We start from the raw sequence: 27,967 nt of genomic DNA, 5'->3' as shown, positions 1-27,967 counted from the left end.
CCTGGGACCTTGTCTATTTGCTCCTGTAACTGTAAGTAAAATTCATCTGAGTCCCTAGTATCTCCGTCAGTCGGTTCTACAGGGGCTTATACTGCTATAACTGATACCCTGAACTTTCTAGTCATAAACTGAGCAATTAGTATTCTATTCTTAATACCTTCCCAGCCTAAACAAGACTTAGAAGCTTCCTTATTCATCATGAGCCCTACTCCCTGTCTATGTACCCCATCCTTCCTGTCTGAGTAAATAAATTCTATATCACCTAATTTCTGTCTTCCTAACCCTGGGATATGATTTTCTGAAACTCCTAATAAGTCCAGTTTAAATTGTCCGAATTCGTCTGTAAAAATGTCGATACGAAGGTAATTTTTTAACGTCGTATCATTCCAAGTTTAAATTTCCATGTTCTTTAAATCACTGAAATTATTTTTGCCTCAGGAAAAGCAATGATCCCGGATGCCTGTGCAGGACAGGGATCACATATCTTCTCAAGTCTATACCGAAGTGCTTAAGCCGGCTTAGAACCGGACATTAAGACTATAATGGCTACAAATGAGAAAATAAAAATAAAATTGAGAAGAAAACAGTCCATATCGCAAATCGTTATGTAAGTTTTTATGTAAGATAACCGTCTTTTCCGACCGAACATAAACAACTTCTAAGACTATAATGGCTCCACATGACAAATTAAAAAATAAAAATAAAAAATGAGAAGAAAAAACAAGTAAAATTCCAGGCAGTGAAAAAAGGAAAAAAAAGTTGCTCGGCCGTCCTCAAAGCAAAAAAGTAAATAAAAGTAAAAAAAAATGTACAATTTAACGTTCCAATAAATAAAAGCATCGAAAATTGAAACACTGTTTTTTTTCTTCAAATTCTAGCTTTTATTTTAATCTGTTGAATTTAGGCTGTAAGAGAAAATAAATATATCTAGTAATACCTAAAAACTCCATGTGAAACAAGAAACAAAAATAGTCAAATGCGACGAAGATATCTACTGTACCCTTGTGGAAATATAGAATCTTGGTTTTAAATAAATGAATACAACTTGACTACGCAATGACAAATGGCATTGCTTTGTCAATTCAGCCCCCCCCTCTCATATGAGCTGCCCATTCACCTTGGCTGCAAATTCAGTTGTTATGTCTCGGACTTCAACTCCAACTTGTTCGTTTGAAGTCTTTTATGTAATTCAGTAAAAAAAAAAATTTTTTTTATTTTAGTAGTTCTTCCTTTTTTCTCTTTTCTTCCAAAAATGTTGTTGTAAATCAGCAAGAAGTGTTTATTCTTTCGGAATTTTGGATTTTTTTTACCTTTTTTTTATTTACAATTTTCAGTTTTTCATTTTCATTGTTTATTTTCTTATTTGTTGGCATGTTTCCGTTCATCAAGGCCGTATCCAGGAATTTTGTTCGCAAAAAACTTAAAACACATCAAAAATTAGTTTATATGCATTCTTGTTACGTTTTTACGAGTCGGAGAGAAAATTTTGGGGGGAGGGGGTTAAAACTCCATACCTCCCCCCCCCTGGATACGACTTTGCCTTCCATTGTAAATAAACTAAACATAAAATGAAGCTTGATCTGGTATATATACATATATATATATATATATATATATATATATATATATATATATATATATATATATATATATATATATATATATATATATATATATATATATATATATATATATATATATATATATATATATATATATATATATATATATATATATATATATATATATATATATATATTATAAGGCACGGTAAAAAAGCCAAAACAGGTAATGTAGTATACCTGGTAAAAATACTAAGACTGATAAACAACAGGCTACTACTCACCGGACATAATCGAAAAAGCTGCAACAGGCAAAAGAGCCTGGTGCATTCACCTTCGAATACCACCCAAAAATGGTGCAGTACAAAGGAAACGCATCGGCCGAGATAAAAACCTTTCCCTCAGCTGGTAAAAAAAAGGCTACAAACAATGCTACTCACCGGGCATCATAGAAAAAGCTGTAACAGGCGAAAGAGGTGTTCCTGGTGTGTTCACTCTCGAATCACCACCCAAAAATGGAGCAGCATATGGAAAAGCCATTGGCTGTGACGGTATCGGGTTTAGATAATCTGAACCCGAGTAGCCAAAAGCAGTAGAAGCCCTCGAGTATCCAAAAGAACCTTCGTTTTGTGCCGACGGCGGTGTAAGGAATGGCGGTGAGCCAGGTGCATTTTTTCCTCTATCCAAATCCGGAGTTGGTGCTGTTGGTAAAGTTGGTAAAGCGTCAGTGAGGAGCAAAGCAAGCGTGCAAACCACACAAAGATATAATCAAACAAGCATACAAAGAGCGTGAAGGAAAGGATTTAAAATTTTTTGCGGGTATAATCACGGCCGTGTCCAGGGGAAGGGGCCAACCGATTGGAGCCCCCCTCAATTTTTGTTTGTCCGAATCGTAAAAAAGTAACAAAATTCATGTAAACAAATTTTTAATGCATTTCGTAAGTTTTTTATGTATATTCCCCTCCCACTCTGATACAAATTCTGGATACGCCTTTGAATATAAAAAATGGCTAATCAAATCATTTTTGATCCACAAAAACATAATTCAGACCCTTCCATGCTCATTTAATTATCAGATATATTTCAGAATATTGTTTGGACTCTTCAGAGGCCAATTTAACCAAATCCAAAGAAAAGACAGAAAAACTAAAAAAGAATGTTTAGTACCAATTCTGATTTTACTGCAACTACATTTTACAGTAAATCATTATTTGCGTATGCCGTCTAGTGATGTAGATCCATGAACGTCCATGATGTACATCATCGATGTTCATAATGTCCATAATGCAATAATCAATAATCACAGTGTCGAATAAAAATATCTTTTTAGCTATTTCGAAAATACTCCTTCAGGATTAGCAATCAAAAGATAAGATATATCTTCTTGAAAAGAAGGAAAAGAAGAAATAAAGTATATTTCCACCAAAAAGGGAAAAAGAAACCGGTTTAAGTAATATTTGTTGCTTAATTTCTTACAAGGAGTTCCAGGGACTTTTTATGCCCTAGCAATGCCAACGCATAACTTTTTTCTCATACAAATCATTAAATGGCATAATTTACTAGAAATAAATTTTATTTTGTACAAAATTGTTTTATTCATGTACATTTTGCAACTTTACAGACGCTTACTTACATTTACATTTAATATTCTACAACAATTTCAATTAAAATTTAGCAAAAAGAGTGGGGTGTGAGAGACGTAGACCTTCCATCTACTAGATAATTCTTGTTCGTTAGTGTTGGAAAATAAGGTTCAGAAATTTTGATGTACGCTTATCTTCTCGAGTTATACCCTCTAAAGAAGTCCGATTTCCCTTACATACTTTCTTACGATCTATTCCCCCCCCCATTCGCAAACGGCCCAGATTAATTATTTAGCCCTAGATGCATTGCCAAAAAGGATGATCTTTACCAATATGTCACCCTTCATCTGCAAAACGTGTCCTAAACATCTCAACCTTTCTCTCATTATGATTCCAGAAAGCGGGATAGGACCACATTCCTCGAAGAGCTTATTGTTTGAAGTCTGGTCAGTCATATGGGTACCCAAAACAATTTGTAGAATTAGTAAAGCTGTCTTCTAAATATCATTTTACATCCAATAGCAAGTTTATCTTCGGTATTAGTCTATATTTTTAGTAATATCCTTATGACTGCACAACTTCAAGTTCAATATGTCCATATGTCCGATTGTGCTATGTACATTAGCACTATCAACTAAAAACTTTAAAAGTGGACTTGAACAGTACAATTGTTTTAATAACCCTCCCAGAAGATGAAAAACGTATAGGGGAGACAGGTTTAGGGCCTTCGTGCTTCCCCCACCCAGAATTTGAATTTTGTCTAACTGTTCTTAAAGTTTACTAATTAACTTGTCATTATTTTTCACCTACGGGGCCCAGGGATCAATACCGCTGCAGCAAGATTGGGCAACACGTTTTATACTTGCCCTGTAAAAAATACGCAACAACTGAAACGTCGTTTCAACGCCCTATGAAGTAGCAATGGCTCTGGTGGAGGCTCTTTACCATTTTTGATCCTATAATTCACAAACTGATGTTTGAAAAAAAGAACGAGGATATTTCCAGTCAGTGAAATTTTTTAAGAAGAAAAAACGAGGATATTTCCAGCTAGTAAAAATGTATTTCACCGGCCACAAGACCAAGTCTCTTCTCTTCATTTTGTAATACATAGTCAGTGTGGTCTTAAGAATAATTAACCTATAATTCACCTATCTTCGTAATTTCGAAGTTGCGCTCGATTACACCACCCCCCTCTGAAAAAAGCAAAATTACTAAGGACAATATATATAAAAAAAACTTTTAGTCTCACTGACTCACTGACTTTAGTCTCACTGACCTTGCATAAGCTCCTCCTAGTGAGCGATTAGATTTTATACCGATAATAATACTTACATGAAATATATAATAATGTAATGCTAAAATACTTTAAATATTTCACATCAAAAATAGCCTAATATATTAAATATGAAATCATATATATCATATTAAAGTGAGACTTTTAGTATCACTGACTTATCCCTTGCATAAGCAAATCCTAGTGAGCGATTAGATTTAAAACCGATTAATACTTCAAAATGAAATATATAGTTTAATACTAAAATACTTTAAATATTCCATATTTTAATACACTTTAAAAACCGATATAATACTTTAAAAAAGTAAAATATTAGGTGTTTATAATATGAGAGCAATCAACATCAATATTGAAATTTAAATCTTTCCTCGTCTAAAGTTAGAATTGGTTCTAATCAAATTTCACCAAGTCGTCTTTTGCGTAGTATTATTTAAATACTATCATCATTTTTGGTTAACTTCCCTTACTTGAGATTTTGGTTTAAAATTTTTGGGAGGTGGGGGCATTTCAGTGGGAAGCTAGAAACATACTGGTCTTATTTAGCTTTTATTTAAACTAAATAGACATACTTTACGTACTTTCCCACATTTCAGGGAATGAGCGGGGGAAGGGGCTAACTCGGTACTACCTCCACCCCCTAGCGTATGAATTTGGTGATTTGTATGACCACAGAATCAGCTAGGTCATTTAATAGCCTTTCTTTGAAGAAACGTTTTCTTTTTATTATTTTTTTATATATATATATAGATGTTGTGATTCACTGTAGTTTGATAAAGCTTATTTAGTGAACTCTCCTTTTTTTTATAGATGTTAGCAGAATGGCCCCTATTGACACGGACAGCACACCAAATATGGGCATAGAATACTGACAGGGCACCATATATGGGCATAGCCTCCCTAGGGAGAACACGTGGTTAATGGGGTCAATGACCTCTTTTTCCAAGGTCAATTTATTTGATGTTTCTATGTGTAATAACTCCGGAAGGAAGGTTGCACATGCGCATTGAATTCTAAAGGGAACAATGTTATTGATCTAGGACTCGAGGGGGAAGTGAATTTCCGAGAACTTGATTGCGTAAACGATCGTGAATGTCATGGTGTCCAGAAATAGTATTTGTTGTTGTTACTCTCGAGCCAAATGTTATGAGTTTCCCGGAAACAGTTAGATCACGTGTTTCCTTCTCAGCCAATCAGCGAGTCGGATACATCCTCCTTCTCAGCCAATCAGAGGCCTGCTTACATATAATTTTCCCCATTACATAACAATTCGCCCTTGAGATTTCGTATATAACGGACATGCAATGTGATTAAATTATCAGAAAGTATTTTGACACAGTGTAAACAACAATGGATAATATTGATGAATTAGAAGCCTTGGCAACTACAATTTACCATGTAAGTTCCGTTTTAGTACATTTTCAAATAAAATTATTTTCCTTGGACATCCTCCAGTATATTCAGCTAAAATGTAAATATATTCCTTTACCCCAACCCCCCCAAACCCCCCCCCCAAACCTTACAAACATCATTATAATCAATGGAAAACATAAAATATATTCTTTTTACCCCCCCCCCCCCACCATTGTTTTAAAATCAAATTCTCGCAAAAAGAAATACCATTTCGTTAAATTCCTTCCTTCTATATCCTAGCTAAAACCGATCACTGACTTCTGTCAATTTTTAATGAAGATGCCGCTCTGATTTGACACGAGACTCCAATGCGAGGCCTAAAATTAGCTGTCACCCTTTTTAAAGCACTTCCTGTATAAGGTTTCTCAGATCAAAATGGGGTGTTTTTCTCCTGTCAAATTAAAACGGTTTCATGCAGACAATTGCAATTTATTAAGCGCAGGCATATACAATCTCTTTTTGGAGAACCGGTGAAATCTCGTTATTTTTAAATTAAGATCTAACAATATATTTATGACATTGGCGAAAGGGGGAGGGGGGCCATGCCTCAATTCTATCGCCATCATTTTAAAATGAAAAACAAAACTGTTTCTTCGCGTTTGGGCAGTAAGAGAACCGAGGGTTTCTAAGAAAAAAAAATAGCTTTATTATGTGTACATTTACATCCAAGATTGTAATTTAGGCCTATAAGCTGCTATGCTAACAATCTTTTTTCTATTTTAAAAACCTATAGACGGGAAACATTTAAAAAATTTTCTCAGCATGGTAAAAATAGGGGCATTTCTTGCAAATTTTACCTATTGCTGTGCTTTTGGTGTAGGGGTGCTTTCTTAGTGATAAATGCTTTTCTATAAAAAATTATATGGATGAGGGTACTAACTTTCTTTCTGTAAAAAAAGGGGCAAATTTTTTTTATACTAATTTTTTCTCTTCTTTTTAAGGCCAATTATGAAGAATGCTTGCCCCCTCCTTCCAAAAAGCCAGAGAGGATGAGGCAGCTCCATCAGTGCCAGCCCCAATGCAGCCTGGCAGAAAGTCAAAGAGAGAGTGGGCGGGTAACTACAATGCCGAAGCTACGCAAGATCGTGAAATAGCCAGCCCAGCCGCGCAAGAACATAGCGCTGCCACCCCGTCCACCCTCCAACACACGTTACCTGGTCCTTCGGGTGCCCAAGCCCAGACGGATTATGCAAATGTAAGCATTTTTTCCTACCCATCTATTTCTTCCAATGTTTTTTTCTTTTTCAATTCCCAATATAAACTTATCGCAGCAGGATATTAACCCCTCCCCCCCCAACCATTGTTTTCTCTGCTCCCCCCTCCCTCGGAGATATCTTAATATAATGTAAATTTTTTGCTTGCTAGTCAAAAGAAACCACTCTTTTCTAATCTTTGCTATTTTCTATGCATTCCCCCTATCTCTTCGCCGCTATCTCATAAGCGAATATTTTTCATGGGTAATTTCTATTAATGCTCACCATTTGAAACTCAAAATCCCCTATTTTTCACAATTGAATATCACATATATTTTTAGGTACCTTTGAAACACCGACTGCTCTTTTTCACCTAATTTTGAGAGAGATTATCCCATCTGTCACATATTGTCATTCTAATTTAAACTGAATATTTCTATCGTGTCATGTTTCGCTCTTACATAGAATATAGAACTCCAATGTCCTTAAATATTAATTTTGCAGACAATTTGTTCTCCACTATTTCAGAAAACACAAAATTACGCAAAGGCCATTGAAACCTTGATTGACTGAAACCGCTAATGTAAAACAAAACAGGGGAAAGAAGATGCCAAAATTATTTATAATCTCGCACGGGGAGCTATATGTCAAAACATAGCGGTATAATGCCTAAGAAGTGTGTGGGGAAAGCGGCTTAACGATTCTCAACATTTTGAAGTTCAAACTCGTTCATCTAACCTCCATAATTAAACTCATGTGTTTACCGAACCTGTATGGAATTAGAAATATTTTAACTTTTTTGGGACATTTCGTAAATGGCCGGGAGCTGGGACGCCGAGGAGTCGAGCAAGCGCCGGGGGGGGGCCAGGTTATGGCTGCACCGGGGGATGCGACATGGGCCAGATGCGTGAGATAGGGATGTGCCATGAGGCTGAGGCGCGTTGGGGGAAGCTCTGCGGGTAAGGGAAGCGACGTGGCTTTGAAACGCTTCAATAAAAAAAAAAAATTTTTTAACACTTTGAAAATAAACGAACAAATTGTCGCCTTCCATGTCATATCTTAGATTGTCGTTAAGTTGGAACTTTCAGTTGAATTAACCATATGTTATTAAGCAATAATAATTCAAATTTTAACAGTAGGGATGATTTGAACACTTTGAAAATAAGCTATTTTTTTATTTATAGATTGGACGAGCATTGTTCCCATATTCGCCGTCCAGTGAAGAAGGGGAAGGAGAGGATGCACACGTGGAGTCCCCCAACAATGAAACATGAGACGATAGCATTGAAGTACCTTTTAATATTGACGAGTTTTTAGATGATTTTCTTTTTAATTTAGATAATAGCACAGTTGAACAGGGGGACTTGAGTCAAAATACCTTGCAAATTTTAGACGATTTAAAAAACGAATTACCTGGGACCCCTCCTCCTCCAACCACCGATCCCCAAACGACTCCACTTCGAACAACTGAAGTGGAACAGAGCCCAAATATTGTTGAACACCTGGGGGGTGGGGTTAATATACACGAGGGAGAGGAGGGTACAACTCTCCCCGATTTTCAATTGTCGAATACAATTTTAAATAATATAGTTGTTTTCACTGCGACGTTTGGTGATCCCTTTAATTCACTTATGGGGGGAAAATTTGTTTTTGACCCTGTAGAAATTGTGCTTGCAAATGTAGATAAAATCCGTGCACTTCTGGAGAATCAAATTCAATTGTGGGGGAGGGAATCAATTAAGGTTTCTATTGTTTTAAAAGTGTTTTATTTAAATGAGGGGAAGTGAGGTGTATTATCATTATATACATTCCGAGATGCGTTTGGCTTATTCAAATTTATAAAATTTTGAGGGTGTTTTCATGGATTGGGTAGATCAAATTATAACGCATCTTGATAACTATAACGAAAATTGGAGTGTGTCAGTAGTTTTATTTATTTAAATTTGAAGCTTAAACATATGTAAATTTAAGAAAGATTTTATTTTAAGAGGGGGTGGGGAGAGGTCAGTAGTTTTAAATTATAATCCTGATCTAGTAGGTTGTCAAGGTGTCCAGCGGATTTGTTTTGAAACAGGTCAAATGTGTTTCAGATATGCTATCCTCATATCAGCATTCGAGCCTCTAGCTCGGGACACTACCAAGACGAATTTAGATCACGGGGCTGTACCCGGAAAGGAGGGGTCCCATTTTCCCATTGTAGATTTTTCTTGTCTAGAAGGAAAAGACCCAGAAACAATATGAGCTATTGATATTTTTGAAAAGGACACGGTACATTGGAAGATTGGCTTTACTGTGGTTCAGTATAAAACTGAATATGAAGATAGGCCACGTTCTAAAAAGAATGGTGGGGTATTTCCTATCCGGAGTCCCTCAGTTGGTTTGGTTAAACACTGTGGTTGGTTGCTATACACACCACCTAGTCAACCGAACATAATCGGTCATTTTAATCCTATCACTAACATTAGTAGAGTTCTGGGGGGGGGTAAGAAACAGAGTGCCCGTTTCTACTGTCCAACATGCCTCTCTAGATTTTGGACTGAAATAAAGTTGCGAAATCACATGAAGCATTGTAGCCGGCATGGCTACCAGACAGTAGAAACGGTTTCGGGGGATAGGGCCATTTTACGTTTCAAAAATTTTCAGAACATCTTTCTTCACTGTAAAAGATGATCTTTGGATCCTGAGGCTAATCTAGAGGTGATAAATAATCCCAACTATCCGATTTAAGTCCACGAGAATATAGCCACTTCCACTTTATATAATCCTGTAACAAGAGATAGTTTTAACTAGCGGCAAGGGTGAGACATAGTAGAAACAGAGGATGAGGGAGATGAATTCATGGTCAAGGCACTGACTAAACTGATTGGCACGGCTCATGGTGCTATTTCTAGTTTAAGACATACACATTATCCAATGGTGTTGTCTGCAGAGGATCGTATCGCGATTAAAAATCAAAAAATCTGTTGGGTATGTAAGGGGGAGTTTGTAGAGGAGGAGGATAAGGGGACTAAAGGGAAAAGAGGGGGGAGGGGAAAGTCAGAGATCATAATCACTTGTGGCAGGAAATATCCTTGGGGGGTAGTAATTTTAGGGGGGTTGCGCATCAATCGTGTAATTTAAATGTTAGCCAGCAGTTTTTTATCCCTGTTTTTATTCATAATTCCAATTATGATTTAAAATTTATTTTACCGGCACTGGCACGTATGCATAGGGAGGGAGGGGGAGTAGATTGTCCATGGGTAAATAGTTCCTTTATCTACAACATAATTCCCAAATCAGCTGAGAAGTTATTGCTTCTCGAACTGAAATGGCAGGTAGTGGATAATGGGCATATGTGCTGTAATAAAATCAGATTTTTATATTATTTTATTTTTTTCCCCAAAGCATTGAGTCAATGGAGTACTGTGCAGAAAAGCAACAGTTGTGGTAGTTGCCTCGTACTGAAAAAGAGCCACGCGGGAGGAGAAATACATGATCGGTTGCCCTGAACGGGTATAAATACGTACAATCATTACGGCTCTGGTATTCACTGCAGCGAAGAGACACTCCCTCCAATTGAAGCTTTTTCAATTCACTGACCAACAGTGAATGCACAGCCGAGGAGTATGAGTTTGCCAAGAAGGTGTGGTCCAAGGAGGATTGTAAAAATGGGTGGGATTATTGTAGACTGTACTTGGCCAGTGACGTTTTAACTCTGTTGGATATAGTCTGTAAGAACACAGACCAGATCTATTCAGAGTTTGGGTTAGATATATGCTACTATTTTTCTACACCCCATTTAGTGATGGATTTAATTTATAAAATCAGTAGGGTGGATATGGGCCTACTCATCGACTGAGACATACACCATTGTTTCGTGCATTCAATACGGGGTGGGTACGTTGGATACTGGGATCGTATCTTGTAAACTAATCCATGTAGACAAAACAGCACCGTGGTCCTTACCCATGAAGTGTTCCTTGACCTAAACGCGTAGAGTACATCAGCACCGACTATCCCCACTTAGCCTTGTTGAACCTATGAATGGAGAGAGAATTACTGTGAGTTATCCGACATTAACAACGTCGAGGACAACGTGCCACAAGGATGGTTCTTTAAAATTGACGGTCACATTCCGCTGGCGCTTCACGACTCAGTCAAAGATTTTGTCTTTCCCTGTATCAATCGGCCCGTGAGCAGGGACTCTCTGAGCCCCTACAATTGATCATTGGTTGAGGGTATGGGGATGCAATGAACTCCCTCCAAACAGAAACTGATTGTTGATTTAGACCCTAAGTAGAATATCGTTGTTCACCATGTGCTTTTTCACTGGATGGTGAGCATTGGTTTCAAAATCACCAAAATACACAGGGTCCTGCAGTTCAATCAACGAACCTATTTGAAAATGTTTATCGACACCTTTGTCGATAAACACTCTAGGGCAAATTCAATGGTGGAGAAGGAAATGTATAAGCTCCGCCTAAATTCAGCGTTTGGTAAAATGTGTTAAAGCATTCGTAATAGATCTCGCTGCGAAGTTGTGACTGACCCTCTAGAGTAGTGCACGAACTATTGCCGACCCGAATTTTACATCTTTCACGAGCATAGAGACTGGCATGGTTCTTCTACACAGGCGAAAGCGAAATGTGGTACTGAACAAGAATATTGCAGGCGGCAGTTCAGTACTAGAAATTTCAAAAAAGCTCATGTTGTCGTTCCTTTACAATGTGTGCAAGGTGCAATGGCCACGGGAGGGGGAGGTTCAAGTTTACTATGGTGATACAGATTCTCTGCTATTAAAGGTAAATGGGGCTGAATTGGATTTATTGGGTGATTTGTAAAAGGGGGTGCATATCAGCTCGCTAATGGATTTCGCCAACTGGAGTCCATCTCTCTACCCCGAGCTGGTGAAACGTCAAGCCTCCAACAAATTATTAATGTTAAAATCAAAGACGAGGTGTAATTTGATATCTCGGGAGGTGTTCCCAGGTCCCAAAGTTTATTGCGTTGAAACACATAGTGGGGAAGAAAAGAAGACGTGTAAAGGGGTGCCTACACATTTTGTAAAGAGTAATTTCAACATGAGCGTGTATAGAGACTGTGTAGAAAGTAGCCTAGTGCCAAGAGCACAAGTGCTTGCAATTCGCTCTCTACAGTATAGAAATTATACTGTGAGAGGAAAAGAATGCAATGTCGTGTATATCCGACAAGGTCTATGTACTCGAGAATGGTGAGAGTGTTCTACCTCATGGCCACTACCGTATTTCGGACCGAGTTGAATGCATTGACTATCGCAATCAACTTGGTCCAGATAAATGAACCTAACCTGACTCACCACTCAGCCTCGACAGAAATTAAATAACCTGACCCAATATCACCACATACACACAACCCCATCGAGCCACCACCACTACCCTGCAGTGAAGACAACTATTCTTTCACCACCGTGGCTCCCGGGGGGAGGAGGGGGTCCCGCCCGCGGCCGGCCGGCCTTTGGCCCCGCGGTCCCCGGGGGGGGGGACCTCACCTTTCAATTCATAATGTTGAATAGTGCTGCTAGTTCCCGTGTGTGTATTTTCTGTTGTACAAAAAGTGTTGTATAGAAAAGTGTTTAAAGACAAAAAGTGTTATATAGAAAAGCTTTGTAAAAAGATGCTACGCAGAAAAGCGTTGTACAAAAAAAAAGTGCTGTAGATGTACAATTTTATTTAAAGACAAAAAAGTTTTTTTTATTTTAAATAAATTGATTCAAAGAAAAGTGCTTAAATACAATAAGTGCTTATTTATAAAGTTTTATCATTGCCGAGTTCATGTTAAACAAATAGAGTTTTCATTTTGACCACAATGAAATTTTGTCACGTTGAACAAGTGTTATTTTTATCATTGTTCATGTTGACTGCAAATATTTGTTTTCATGCAGTGCCGAAATAAATATTGCCAATGAAATATTGTTTTTTTTTGTTGTTCTTGAATAGATAGATCTATGGGGAAATTACTACTTATTCATTGAGCACATATGATTTACAGTTAGTTGTAGTCCGACTGTTGCCCCCAACAGCAGCATGTATCAATTTAAAACACCCTTCAGATCGTTTCTGTGTGGTCCCTCAATGTCGGGAAAAACAACAATTTTAACTAGAATAATTCAAAATTGCGATAAAATGTTTTTGGAGAAGCCGAAAAAAATCTACTATTGCTATAGTATTTGGCAGGAGTCCTATGATAAAATAAAAGCTATTTCCACAACCATACCAAAACAATTCACACGGGGAATTGATGTTTTCAAAAGCATGGAATCGAACTCGTGGTCGATTATTGACGATTTGGCTGAATCCATTGAACAGTTCTCGCAGGAAATGTTACAACTGTTCACTGTTCGCTCTCATCATGAACACATTTCCGTTGATCTGGTTCTACACAATCTGTTTCATAAGAGGAAATGTATGCAAACCCTTGCCTTGAATTGCACTATCTATATCATCTACCGAGTTGTTCGTGATTATAGCTCGCTCATAACTCTCAATAAACAGATATACCCCGGTGCTCCAAAATTTCTGTTGTCAGCGTAAACTCAGTTAACTATCAAGCCCTACGGTTAAATTTTTCTGGATCTTAATAAGAGCATAACCGAGGATCTACGTGTAGTCACCGACATTTTCAACAATAAAATTACAGTATATCTTCCGGTGAACAGTAGAAAAGACTATCAGTTGCCATTATGACACTGAAGAAACTACACGAACAACGGCATCTGTTTTCCGTTTTAAGCACTTCAAAAGCATTGCTTAGGAAGGCTATATTCAAAAATGGGGTTGACAATGATTTCATTAATCTAATATCTGAACTTTGTTTAAATTTAACTGAGGGCATTGTTCAACTGCCATAAGTTTTTAGACAACAGACAACGCAACAGCGTTCCACTTTACGCGCATGGGATTTTAAAAAAAGGGGAAAAAATTTTAAAAGAACATGGCTCCTTCACGTGGGTAGTAGCTTCTTCACACTTGTACTACCGATAATAGAAGTACTTGTAAACAGTTTTCTATAGTGAGAATGGCAAAACCATATAAATTGACACCATTTGAACTTGTCCTCTCGCCCATCGAACATTTTGAAGACAATCTAAGCAAATTCATTAACGACGAGAATATTGCCGATGACAAAAAACTGCTTTTACTTCAAGATGCATTGCGACGTGTGGACAAACATAAACCATACCGTGAGAGACCCACCGTCGCCGATCCCTCTCAACAGGAAACATCTCCTCAAGATTCTGCAGCAGCATCAAAGGAGAAGGAATTGAATTCAATTGTATTGAAAATTGGAAACCTATTGCCACTCACCTATCGAGAACAGAGTAAAAGAGTATTATCTTATCTCATGTTGGAAACTGACAATCAAGTTCAAGTCGGGAGCACAGGGAAACGAATTATAATTCATGGAAAAAGTTATAATCTAGTTTATTTAATTTGTGATATGGTGACGAATCGTAAAGGACTCTTATCCTTTGACAATAATCGATACACTTTTCTGTGTGTATAAAACTTTCCCAAAAGTCTTATTGGTACAAGGCAAATTATAAAGAAACTAAGAGAATATAGTCCACCAACAACAACACCATTTAAAAAAGAAAAAGATTCAATATATGAAGATACTAGCAGCGCCACTGATTTTACAACACCTGTGGCTGCTAGTCGAAAGCGAAGACGAATTGATTCGCCCTCCAGTGTGCACAAGGGGAGTGGACATTACACTACGTGTCTACGCTCGCAATGGATGAAGTTCTGAAAGGTGTCTATGAAAATATTGGCGAGGCAGGGAGTTTAAGTTCTCCCAAAACGCTTTCCAAAGCTGTCTCCGGCACCACAATGAAAAATGCAAAAGAGTATCTAGAAAATGAACCGAGTTACACACTACATCGGAATCACAGGCTTCGCAGCAAACAATATCGACAAACTGAAGCCTTTTTCCCTCTGCATATAATGCAAACGGATCTTTTAACTTTAGACGCAGTTCAACGGTTTCACAATGCGCCCTAAAAATATATTCTAGTGACAATCAGTATCTATAGACGCTATGCATATGCCATTCAAATGTGATCAAATAGAGGCGTTAAAGGTGCACGATTCATTGAAAGTATTCTCGACCAGGATTCATATAGAAAAATTCAATCGGATCGCGGTAGTGAATTTGTTAATCCCTATGTGCAAAAGGTTCTTTTGAAATTAAATAAAGTACTTTATCATAGTCACAGCCCGATAAAGGTTGCATTGGTCGAACTATTAATAATAACTATTTTTATATGAATTTCAATATATTGCACACTGAAAAAAACTTCGGATTTTATTCATGATTTATATAAAATCATGTTGATCTATAATCGACGACCACGTCGATCTCTGTCCAACTCTACACCAACGGATGTTCACTACAATGAAAATACATTTGATGCTTTCCTAAAGCAATACTCCAAGGGTGAAAAAGAGAAAAAAAGGAAGAAATTCAATGTTGGGGATACAGTTTGAATTAATGGAACCACTAATCTTTTTGAAAAGGGGAATTATTTATGGAGCACTGAACTTTTTAAAGTGTCCAATCTTAGACACCAAACCCACGAATTATCGACTGCGAGACACCAAAGCTGACGAGATTCTCGATGGTTTTTATGAATGTATACTACAAAAAGTTAGAAACACTAGTGACAAGTATCAAATTGAAATGATATTAAAGAGTCATACTCATATGGGCTAGAAACAGTTGTTTGTTTGCTGGCTAGGATACAACTCAGATTTTGATTCTTGGGTCAGTGCTGAAGATATTGACAATGCCCAATGATTTCTATGTGACTTTCATGTCCAATGTTTCTGATCCTTTCTACAATGACATGAATAGAACAAGTGATTTTTGGACGAAACTCTCCCCCACCATCAAATTCGACGATGGAAAGTATGAAGTGGCTCTTGTCTACTGTATTCTCAAAAATACCTATGACATCCTGAGAAAGGATCGTAAATATGAAATAAAAATTAGACCCTATGATTGGCCGCCGCCACCCACAGGTGATCAAGAACAAATTAAATAGTACTATTGGGGGAGTTGCCTATGCAGCGGACGATCCCATGGGGTGTTCGCCCGCACGAACGTTTTATGTCGTACCCACAATACAAGAATTGCCGATCGTAAAAAGGGAGCATTCCATGTCATCTACACAAAGGAGGAGAATACTGTCTACAAACTTTCAGCTATTTCCAGAGAAAAGGTTATTCTCAATGATAATCTAAAGGATTTTCTTGGCTTTAACCTCAATGTAATCAATGGTAGAAGTAATAGAAACTTTAATTTCATTGTTTCTGATTTTTTATCAGCAATCACCTCGAGCACCGTGCTGTGTTTATATGCCTGATTTTCTGACGCGCCTCTAGACCGTATTCACTTGTCGATTTACACTAAGCCCTGGAACGGATAACAAATCCAAGATATGCTCACACTAACAATATAAAGGAACCTCAGCATATTTTTGTAAAAACGTCCTAATTGAAACTATGTCATTTAACAATAAGAACTGAATTGGGCGATCCCATAGCAATTTCAAAAGGGTTGGCTGTGATTACATGCCATTTTCGACCCATCGTTCAAAAGCAAGATGTCAAAAAGTGGTATTCACTTGTCCTGATATTGACTGCTATGTTAATACTCTTGGCCCGAGACCACAGGGAAATGGAATGGACTATTACAAAGGACGCTCGTCAATGTCTGGCTATGTTCTTGGCAGTTAGTTTGCTAAGCTGTGTCGCTCTTCACTACTACTGGCTAGAAAATATCTTGTACCGGCTGCGACTGATTTTGCAGCGTCTACACTATATGATTGGGGCTCTGGCAAGGATTTTAAAAAAAGTGCTTCGGAAAATCTTAGGTCCAGTGCGCGAACCCTTGGCGAGAAATTAAAACAAAATGGTAAAGGATTAAAAAGATCGAGAAACAATGCATCCCTTATAAGTCTCGACTCAGGTTGGAAACGTAAGACACCAGTTTTGTCAAAGAAAAGAAGGAAAAAGCCGACACGTGCTTTAAACAGAGGTCCCAGGAAGAAAATTATCAGATCGAAGCTAGATTTCTTCTCCTAAAATGTCCTACCTACCACATAAGGATTCTCAACCTTCAATCACCGCCTCATTGAATCTATTCAATGCTGAAAATGTCAATGTGAGTGTTAAGCATGGATACTATGAACAATTTTATCCACAACAACCCCTTTCCGATAATATCCACTTTCAAATTTATTCCAATGAAGACTACTTTATGGACATGTCTTGAACATTTATAGATTTGCAAATGAAAGTCCGGAAATTCGATAATACAATGTCAACTCGGGTCGATGGAATATCCTATGAAAATTGTATACTATATAATTTATTTCATCAAATTAGTATCTACATCAATGGCATACTGGTGAGCACTAGCAATAGTCTCTCAAATTCTACAAGTTTTATACGATTCATGTTGATGATACCCAAGTCACATAAGGAATTGGTAGTCATTTCAAATGTTTATGAATATATTAATAATACTTATTGTACCGATATGCTTAAAAATGCTGCAACAAGCGAATTACATCTAGTTGGAAAAATATTTCATGAAATATTTAATATACCCCAATGGATGCCGCACAATGTTAAAGTGGATATAAAACTGACGCTTGCACCCTCCAATTTCATATTGAGAAAAGAACTTGCTGCCAATCCTGATGTAAGTCTCTCCCTCACCTCGGCAATACTTCATGTACGCAAACAACAGGTCATGAGTTCTGTTGATTTGGCCGTGGAAAAACTGAGAGCCAATGGCAACAATATTAAACTACTTGTTCCTCAAACAATCACCAATCAGCGTCATATTGCAATGGGCTCACGCACCTTTACCGATTTATCTTTTATCAATGGTATAATTCTGTCAAAACTAGTGTTGGAATTTGTAAAAAGCGCCAGTGCAATTGGATCATGGCCTGAATGCCCAAATAAATTCGAGATGTTTGGACTTTCCTCTCTTGTTTGAAAAGTAAATGGTATCTCACTCTAAAATCTATTTTTTGATAAATCCTATAGAACATAGTATGAGTTAACCGTGCAAACCCTAGATCATGACTCTTAACTATTTGAAAATGTTATAACCGAAGATAGGTTTGCTAAAACACAAGGTATCATTGTATTGGATTTGTTGGGCACACAGGATATGAGTATAGTACGTACGGGGAGTGTGCGTTTAGAGTGTACATTTGCCGACCCATTGGCTGAGAGTATTGCACTAATCTCACTAAATCAATATGAAATCTATTGGGAAATCACTCCCGAAGGCAGTGTTCTACTAGACTTGGCGCCATGAACACTAGTCAAATAATCAGTGTATTTAATATGGATCCCTACATGTCTCAGTACAAATGCTATTGTCTACCCTCGGACTATCTTGGAAAAATTCAAAGTGTCAACAATACCTTGATAATTGTTAATAGCAGTCCGTCGACTGTGCTGACGGGTCATTGGTTGTGCATCTATCAAACAAAGAAGAATATCGAATTTTTTGATCCTCTTGGTCTACCCTATACATTCTACACACCCCACATCAGCAACTATATTGAGAGCAGTGGGAAAACTATTATTTAAAATTGGAAGAGGGTTCAGGATCTAACGACTAAAAGTTGTGGCTTCCATGCACTACTATATTTTGTGTTCCGATGTCGTGGCTATACTTACAAGCAGTTTCTCCACATTTACGTTGACAATCCTCGTCTGAACGACTTTCTAGTGGAAAATATCCTCTGAGACCTATATGGTATTGATTTCAGTGCCCTAAGAGTAAAGTTCTTAAAAAATGTTTGTGAATTTGTTTATTAATAAAATGCATATATATATATATACAACAATGTCTTTATTCTACACTTTAGATGTCTTCATCTTCGATGTATAGGCAACTGTCGTGAACCGCTAATGATGGTAAATCATTTGGATTCACTATTGATCTTGATTGACTGCAAAGTCAGGTTCACATTTTCTACCGGAAAATGTAACTTCGCTCTTGTCATGTCTCCGTGTATAGTCAATGATATTATTTTCATTCATATTTTGAAATTCATGAGTTTCAATCGGTCTATTTGAGGCAATATCACATACAATGTTTTCAAATGGTGAATCACATTAGGTAACTGCCAAATAAAAATCAATTGGTTTATAGTCATAGTAGGTGGTGTCATCACAACGATGAAGTAGAAACCAAATTTTATTGTTACCCAACCAGTTGAATCGTATACTAGTTTACACTTCCCAGACTAAATTAAAATTATAATGAGACCAGTCCCGAAGATATAAACTTTAATCGCGATTAGGACTTTTTTAGAGCACTTTAGAATAAATACTCTCACATAGAGCACAGTATTCAATGTGGTACTTGGAACACAGGTCTCCTCTACGGTGAGAGTCACACACCTCCTCAAGACATGAATTACTTCCTTTAATTTGTACTGCATAGCCTCTAAGTAATTTTCAAGGATTACATAATTTACACTTTTCACTATAGTCATCAATAATTGTACAATTCTCACACTGAGTCCAACTGCCTAGAGTATACATGCACAATGGACATATATAGAACATTTTTCGGTTTCCGATGTCGAATCACTCACAGCTAAAACGAAACTGATCCTCTTCGTTCGAAAATTCAATGAGAGGGAAATGGGGGAGAGAGGAGTAGCTCTGTGACGTTAGCTCTTTCGAATGATGGGGGAGCCATCTACATTGAATCCATTGGCAATGTTTTCAAAAGTATATCCACAATATGATTCTGCTTTGTTCCAATTAATATATCAATAAATTGACTATAAGCATTTGAGTCACATTTTAAAAGTTTCATACAATAGTCCAATGGGGGAGAATCACTCCTCATTATATTGTCAAGTGTTACTTGACAAGAGAATATCCTGCGTTTAAGAGATAACTCGAGAAAATCATCATCCAAAATCAAATGTTTTTCCTTAAACACTAGATTTGATCTAATTCTCTCTTTCTCAAATTTATTCATTATTCAGTCCTTTCACTCCAACTGCTGACTCTAGACTGAGCCTGATTCGTTAGCCCTACCCGGAAAAGAAAGAGAACATTTTCGATTTCGAAACAATTTTATTGAATAATTAAACAACATCAATAATACAGAGCATGTACAATTAGCGATACTGTTTATTGTCTTCAATATGTTTCACTAATGCACATAAAGCACATTGAAGTCTATTCACATGTGCTATATCAACTTTAGTGGCAAAATATAATTGATCCTCCATTTTAAATTTGCTCAAGGATATCACATATCTTGCATATACTGCATCCCATTCCAGACAAAGACGTGATCCTTTCGTAATTTCCACCGCAATGTTTGGTGCTCTTGTACCATTATCATCAACTCCACTATCAACTTCTAATAGGGTAAACATTCCACTAATCGCCATCACAAATATATATCCAAATGAGTAAAGTCAAACTGTTCTTCTTCTCACTCCTTGAATTCTATTCACAGACTAATAAAACTATAGCAAAAATCCTTTCTTTGTATTCCCCCCACCGCTATTATGCAAACAAAGCCCTCTGATTGGCTGAGAAGGAAACATGTGATCTAACTGTTTCCGGGAAACTCATAATATTTGGCGAGAGCAACAACAACAAATACTATTTCTGGACACCATGACATTCACGATCGATTACACAATCAATTTCTCGGAAATTCACTTCCCCCTCGAGTCCTAGATCAATAACGTTGTTCCCGTTAGAATTCAATGCGCATGTGCAACCTTCGTTCCGGAGTTATTACACATAGAAATATCAAATAAATCGACCTTGGAAAAAGAGGTCATTGACCCCATTAACCACGTGGTCTCCCTAGGGAGGCTATGCCCATATATGGAGCCCTGTCAGTATTCTATTCCCATATTTGGTGTGCTGTCCGTGTCAATAGGGGCCATTCTACTGATGTTGTGATTCACTGTAGTTTGATAAAGCTTATTTAGTGAACTCTCCTTTTTTTTTTTTTTTTTTTTTTTTTTTTTTTTTTTTTTTTTATTAAGCAAATGCTTTAAATGTTAAAAGTTAAAATGCTTATGTTTATATGTTTAAATATTAACGTTATGTTTATATAGTTTAAATCTTAAGCGTTTAAATGTTTAATGTTTATTTGATCTTTTCATAATCCCCCTCCTACAGGCCATGGAGCCTTTGTGGGGATTTGTAGATTGTTATGTAATTATTTTACTGGTATATGGAAAAAAAAAAAAATCTATCTATCTATCTATCTATCTTCTATAAATATATTTTAATGATTTAGTTATCAGAAATAACTGCAGCTTGTTGAAGAATCAATTAAAGGACAAGATTTGGAATAAATTAATAAGTGGACTACTTAAATTAAATAACTAATTACATAACTTGGAGAAAATAAATTAAAATTAATTAAAAGCTCGGACTAGTGCTAAAGATCATATAGCAAATTCATAAATTCGTTGCATTATATATTTTTCTTTATATACGCTAAATAAAGAAAATAAAGCTTGAAATATCTGTAGAATTGGATCAGGAGCTGAGGGTAGATTAAACTTTTTAAGACACTATATTTAAAGTACATTTAAGGAAGAACAAAAAGTCCCAGAAAAAACCTCCTTCCACAAAAGAAAGTCTTTAAATATTCCTACAGCACCAGCAAGGCCGTATCCAGGGGGAGATTAGGGGATTTGAGCCCCCCCACCCCTCCCCCAAATGTTTTATTGACTCGTAAAAACGTAACAAAAATGGATATAAACAAATTTTGTATGAGTATTTTTAGTTTTTTTTTGTGTAGCCCCCCCCCCTCCAAAAAGATTCTGGGTACGGCCTTGAACACCCGCTTACTATCACAAAAAGCAAATAAGCTAAACACAGGAACACATAAAGGCCAAAACTACCAAGACACTAACCTGTAGGCGTCAGGATGGGCATAGGTATATTTGGCAGTAAAACTGGTGCAGGTGAAGCATACCCACGTTGTGAAGGTTTGGAAGGAGGAACATCGTACTCCCGCTTTCGACGACCCTCGCCTCTTCCTCCTCCTTTTAATGAGACGGCTAGCTTAGCTGGGCTGCATAGTGAGTCAAGCTCAACTGTAGAAACTGAACCAAGATAGCTATCAAGCAGGCTTAAATCAAGAACAAAATAATTAATTGTACTATTAAAATCTAACTCAATCTTATACGTGGAGAGGGGTGGGTCATTGACAGTTTAACTTTTTTTTTCTGTTTCCCAGAGTCTCCAAAAGTTACTTCAGTATTCTCTTTTTTCCTCTTCTTCTTTCTCTTTCTCCTCTTTTTTCCTCTTGTTGTTATTCTCTTTGGAATAACAACAAATTTTAGAGGAGTTAACATTCTCTGTGTTACATAGCAGAGGTCTCTTATAGAGATTAAATAAAAAAAAACAAGTTTTTTAAACTGAAAGTAAGGAGCGACATTAAAACTTAAAACATACAGAAATTATTCCGTATATGAAAGGGGATGTCCCCTTCTCAGCGCCTGGCTCTTTACGCTAAAGTTTGAATTTACCACAACTTTGTTTTTTTAAACAATAAAAAACTTTAGCGTAAAGAGCGAGGCGTTGAGGAGGGTACATCCCCTTTCATATACGGAATAATTTCTGTTCGTTTTAAGTTTTAATGTCGCTTCTTACTTTCAGTTTAAAAAAACAGTTTTTTTTATTTAATTTCGATCGATTTTTAGTTAATGCAGCTTTTATTTTGGCTCACCGTCATTGAATGAGTAAAACAAAATTTGCGAATTAATTTTACTTTTCTTTTGCTAAATGGCTTTCTCTAAATTTGGTTCTGACGTAATTTACAAATTAACTTACGTAACAAATTTCTATATTCGTATATTTTTATTACGTATATTATGGGGTTCGCCCCCTAGTCAATACCTCGCTCTTTACTTTAAATTCAAATCGTGTCCCAATTATATAAGACTGCTTCCTTATTCGCAAAGGCCGCTAATTATAACAAAAATCTCTGATGAAAGTACAAAAACAATTTGTTCCCTTGTGAATCACACGAAATTGGGAAAAAAGGGGCGTGGGAGGGGGCCAAACTGCCCTACAGCATTTTTGTTCTTTGGCAAGGACAGTAAGGAGCTTAATTTACATTTAAATGAACTCTCTCTTGATGTTGTAGGAACACGGGGTCGGTACGATTACCCCTTAAAAAAAAATAATAAAAGCGCATCCGTGATTTCTTCTGGCAAAAAATACAAAGTTGCACATTTTTGCAGATATGAGCTTGAAGCCAATGTAATAGGGTTTTCTGATACGCTGAATCTGACGGTGTGATTTTCATTAAAATTCTTTCACTTGTAGTGGAGCCTTTGATGAGCAATACTAAACTTAATAAAATTTATATATTTAGAATCAGCAATATAAGCTCATTCTTTTGGTACATTTATTGACATGAAAATTCCGTTTTTTAAAGTTTCGATTACTATTGAGCCGTATCGCTTTTTTTTATGGTTTTTTTATTACGTATATGTTTTTACGCATATGAGAGGGTTCTCCCCTTAGTCAGTACCACGCTCTTTGCGCATAAGTTAAAATTCTTTTTAAATCACAAACCCATAAATCACAAAGGCCGTTTAACTAGAATAGATAGCTGTTTTTAAATCACTAAAAAAAAACTGTAGCGTACAGAATGAGGTATTGACTTGGGGGCGAATCCCCTCATATACGCAATAATTTCGGTTCGTTTTAAGTTTTAATGTTGCTCCTTACTTTCAGTTAAAAAAACTCGTTTTTTTTTTTAAATTTAATTTCTGATCGTTTTATAAATAATGCTGGAAAATCCGGTGCTCCCTTCATAGAAATGTCCCTTACCCCAAGGAAACATCCTCCACGGAAAGATTCTCCCAAGTAACCTCTTCCTCCAGCCCCCCCCCCACCAGAAAAAAATCCTTCCTGAAAATGTCTGTATAGTTTCCAATAACCAATACTATATGTAAACAAGGGGGCAAAGTTCATAACTTGTAGCCCTTCCTCTGGGAACTTTGGGGGATTAATTCATCATAAAAGACATATTTATTTGATTTTCGACTAGGCTGAACAAAGTGGCTATCTCAAAATTTCGATTAGGTGCCTTTGGGGGAAAAATGAGCGTGGGAGGGGGCCTAGTTACCCTCTAGTATTTTGGTTACTTAAAAAGGACACCAGAACTTTTAATTACCGCTCGAATGAACACTCTTGCGATATTCTAGGACCACTGGGTCAATACGATTACCCCTGGGAAAAAGAAAAACAAACAAACAAATAAACACGCATCCGTGATCTTTCTTCTGGCAAAAAAGAGAAAATTCCACATTTTTGTACATAGGAGCTTGAAACCTCTAAAGTAGGGTTCTCTGATACGCTGAATATGATGGCGTGGTTTTCATTAAGGTTCTATAATTTTTAGGGGGTCTTTCCCCCTTTTTTCGAAAATCAGCCAAATTTTCTCAGGCGCGTAACTATTGATGGGTAAGATTAAACTTGATAAAACTTATATATTTGAAATCAGAATTAAAATTTGATTCTTTTGATGTATCTATTGGTATCAAATTTCCGTTTTTTAGAGTTTCGGTTACCATTGAGCCGGGTCTCTCTTTACTTACAGTTCGTTACCATGAACTGTTTGAAAATGACGTGTCTGTATGCATAAAAAATTTTTCAAACCTAGATTAAATTATTTTTGTCTTTTGTTGAATGAACAACAAAAACTTCCACGGAGTTTGTTTTTCATTAAAACAACTTTGCATTTAAATCATTTGAATTGTTGAATTAAATGAATTGACCTTAAATTGAATTATTGTCAATTAATAACCTTGAATTATTAAAAATCAAAAAAGTAATGCTTTGTCAGCGGACGAAATGGTTCATTTTCACAATCTGTGTCATAATCAAAGACCCTGATTTTACTTCAGTTCTTAAATCCTCAGTCATCCGACAGTTTTTTTCACTGAGGTTCTGGCAGAATGGTGAAATTTACTACAAGCCACCGTAAAGACAGTGACCAAGAATAGTTTTGATACCTTGGTGCTTCGAAAAGAATATACAAAACACAAAAAAGGAATAAACAAAAAAGGGACAAAGCAGACACTTGTTTTATCAGTAAACTTGTTTATGTCAGTAAAAAGAAAGAAATTTGGTCTCGCTTTAGACATAATTAAATAAAAACAAACAAGTTTTTTCAACTAAAAGTAAGGAGCAACATTAAAACTTAAAACGAACAGAAATTATTACCTATATGAGTGGTTCGCCCCCTAGTCAATACCTCGATCTTTACGCTAAAGTTTGAATTTTGTTCCAATTCTTTAAGAATGACCCCTGATAATACAAAGGCCGTTTAATTAGAATAGATGGCTCGTTTGAAAGTACTAAAAAAAACGTTAGCGTAAAGAGCGAGGTATTCAGTAGGGGGCACACCCCCTCATGTACGTAATAATTTCAGTTCGTTTTAAGTTTTAATGTTGCTCCTTACTTTCAGTTGAAAAAACTTGTTTTTTTATTTAATTTCTGATTGTTTTTTAAATATTGCTGGAAAATTCGGCACCCCTTTCACAGAAATAAGAATGACAACTGCTTGATCATACGTCCTTCTAACAATCAGCAGGCAAAAAATGTGTTTTATTGTGTTCAGAATACCCCTGCAAATATTTGGGTGTCTATCTAATCCTTATAGACACAGTTCCTTGAGCTTTTGACTATTTTGAAAAATGCATCTTTTTCAAAGTTATCTCAGACTTGTCTTCCTATTCTTCCGAACTTTTTTCAACTTTGAAAAACACCCTGGGCCTTAGGTATTCTACTTTTTAAATCTTCACTGTAACCGCCATCTTTCTAATCATACTACCAATGTAAGTGAAGTTATCCACTTGATCGATCTTCCAATTACCTCTAATATCACCTCTTCGCCCTCATTTATCCCTAGTCTAAGCGATTAAGTCAATGAGTGGGCTTTAATTTCCAAACATGTTCATGCAAAATCTCCACAATCTTCTGATCTCTTAAAATCTTGACATATATATTAATTTTGCTCGACTTTTTTTTATTTAGATACAGCACTTGTGGTACCTGTATGAGATGTTGGATTCTAAATATAGTCTCACTGCTCTAAAAAAAATCCTCAAATAAATCCTCACAGCTAAGAAAATTGGATATGTTCCAGGTGGATATTGCAACATTATTCCTATTTACTTCAAATCTAATCAAACAGTTCGTGTTAACGAACTGTAAGTAGGGAGTGACACGGCTCAATAGTAACTGACATTCTAAAAAAACGGAATTTTGATACCAATAGACATATCAAAAGAATTGACATGCTATATTAATTCCAAATATATAGAATTCATTATTAAAGTTAGTGTTACCCATCAAAAGTTATGCGCCTGAGAAAATTTGCATGATCTTCAAAAAAGGGGGGAAACATCCCCTAAGAGTCAAGGGATCTTAATGAAAATCCCAGCATCAGATTCAGCGTATCAGAGAACCCTAATGTAGAAGTTTCAAGTTCCCATCTGGAAAAATGTGGAATTTTGCATTTTTTTTGCCAGAAGGAAGATCACGGATGCGTGTTTATTTTTTTAATTTATTTATTTTCTGTTTTTCCCATGAATGATCTCATCGAACCAATAGCCCTAGAATACCGGGAAAGGGTTCATTCAAACGGAAATTAAAGTTCTAGCGCCTTTTTTAAGTGACCAAAATATTAAACGGCAACTAGACCCCCTTTAACCTCCTTTTTTCCCTCAAAGTCATCCAATCAAAATTTTGAAATAGCTATTTTGTTCAACATAGCTGAAAGGTCCAAAAACTATGCCTTACGAGATAACATGATCCCCCACAGGTCCTGGGGAAGTGTCTTTAAATTATGAAGTTTGCCCATTGTTCACGTTTGAGGCTGCCTAGCTGATGACGTTTTGGGTTAATATGAATCAAATGAGGATCTGGAACCGTATATTAATTAATGGTTGTCCCAAGGGTTCAGGTTCACTACACAAGAGCTAAATTTTTCCTACACAAGGGCTAATATTCCTCATACTCATTAGATTTGTCATTTACTGACATCTTTCCTAATTTGATGACGATTGTACAGAAGTTAATCCACTACAAATGCTTGTTAACCATAATAAGAAAAATAACCATAACAAGGATACTATTGAATCAAGGCTGTAAAGGGGCAAGTTAGTGGGTTCCAACCCCCCGAAATGTTTGTCCAACTCGTTAAAACGTAACAAAAATGAATACAAACAAATTTTGATGCGTTTTTTGAAGTTATTTATATGCGCCATCCCCCTCCCCATAAAAAAATTCTGAACATATTCTTCTAATGAATATTATACACAAAATAGTTACCCTGATTTCTGATCTTTCCTGTTCCCTTTTATGGATGTTGCTAAGGATCTTGCATCTGATAAGTCATCAATATTGACATCAAGAACAGGCAAAAACAGGTCATCCAAAAATTGGTCCACGTCTGAGGACTGAGATGGAACCCGGACTCTTCTCACATGCGAAGCTGAAAAATAGTTCAAAATTCAAAAATGAACGCTACATTGCTTTGCAAGTGAAGCATGACGAAGGTTGATTCACAGACGAAGCAGGAAAAAAGTTTGAATTCTGTTTAGCACTTACAAGGAATTTTATTTTGGGGGTGGTGGTTAATGAGCCTTTCAAAACAGCGAAAATAGCCAAGACTACAAATTACACTCAAAATTGACATAGCCCTGTAATATTGATAGCCCCAGAGCCTCCTCCCACCACTAATTATATGCCGGTCCTAGCATTTTGAAGAAAAAAAAAATCAGCGGCAATTTTAATATATATATTTCTTTTGCTACTGAGTACCTACTGAGTCACCTTTTCAGTAGGGGGCCTCCCC

The 27,967-nt window shown here is 36.6% G+C and overlaps 1 protein-coding gene across 1 annotated transcript in view; it reads right to left on the bottom strand.

The window, feature by feature from the left end:
- LOC148953711 (unconventional myosin-XV-like) overlaps positions 1-27,967 on the bottom strand; it is a 548,203-nt gene that overhangs the window by 217,811 nt on the left and 302,425 nt on the right. The window contains exons 26-28 of the mRNA XM_089108456.1: positions 27,442-27,604; positions 22,002-22,219; positions 2,003-2,263 (exon numbers count right to left, since the gene is read on the bottom strand). Coding sequence (XP_088964582.1) covers positions 2,003-2,263; positions 22,002-22,219; positions 27,442-27,604 — 642 coding nt within the window. The remainder of the gene's footprint in view (positions 1-2,002; positions 2,264-22,001; positions 22,220-27,441; positions 27,605-27,967) is intronic.

Source organism: Artemia sp. Qi Xiang Cuo, chromosome 3 (genome assembly GCF_049724085.1).
Source record: "Artemia sp. Qi Xiang Cuo chromosome 3, ASM4972408v1, whole genome shotgun sequence".
Classification (NCBI taxonomy): domain Eukaryota; kingdom Metazoa; phylum Arthropoda; class Branchiopoda; order Anostraca; family Artemiidae; genus Artemia; species Artemia sp. Qi Xiang Cuo.
This window is presented reverse-complemented; position numbering and strand designations above follow the sequence as displayed.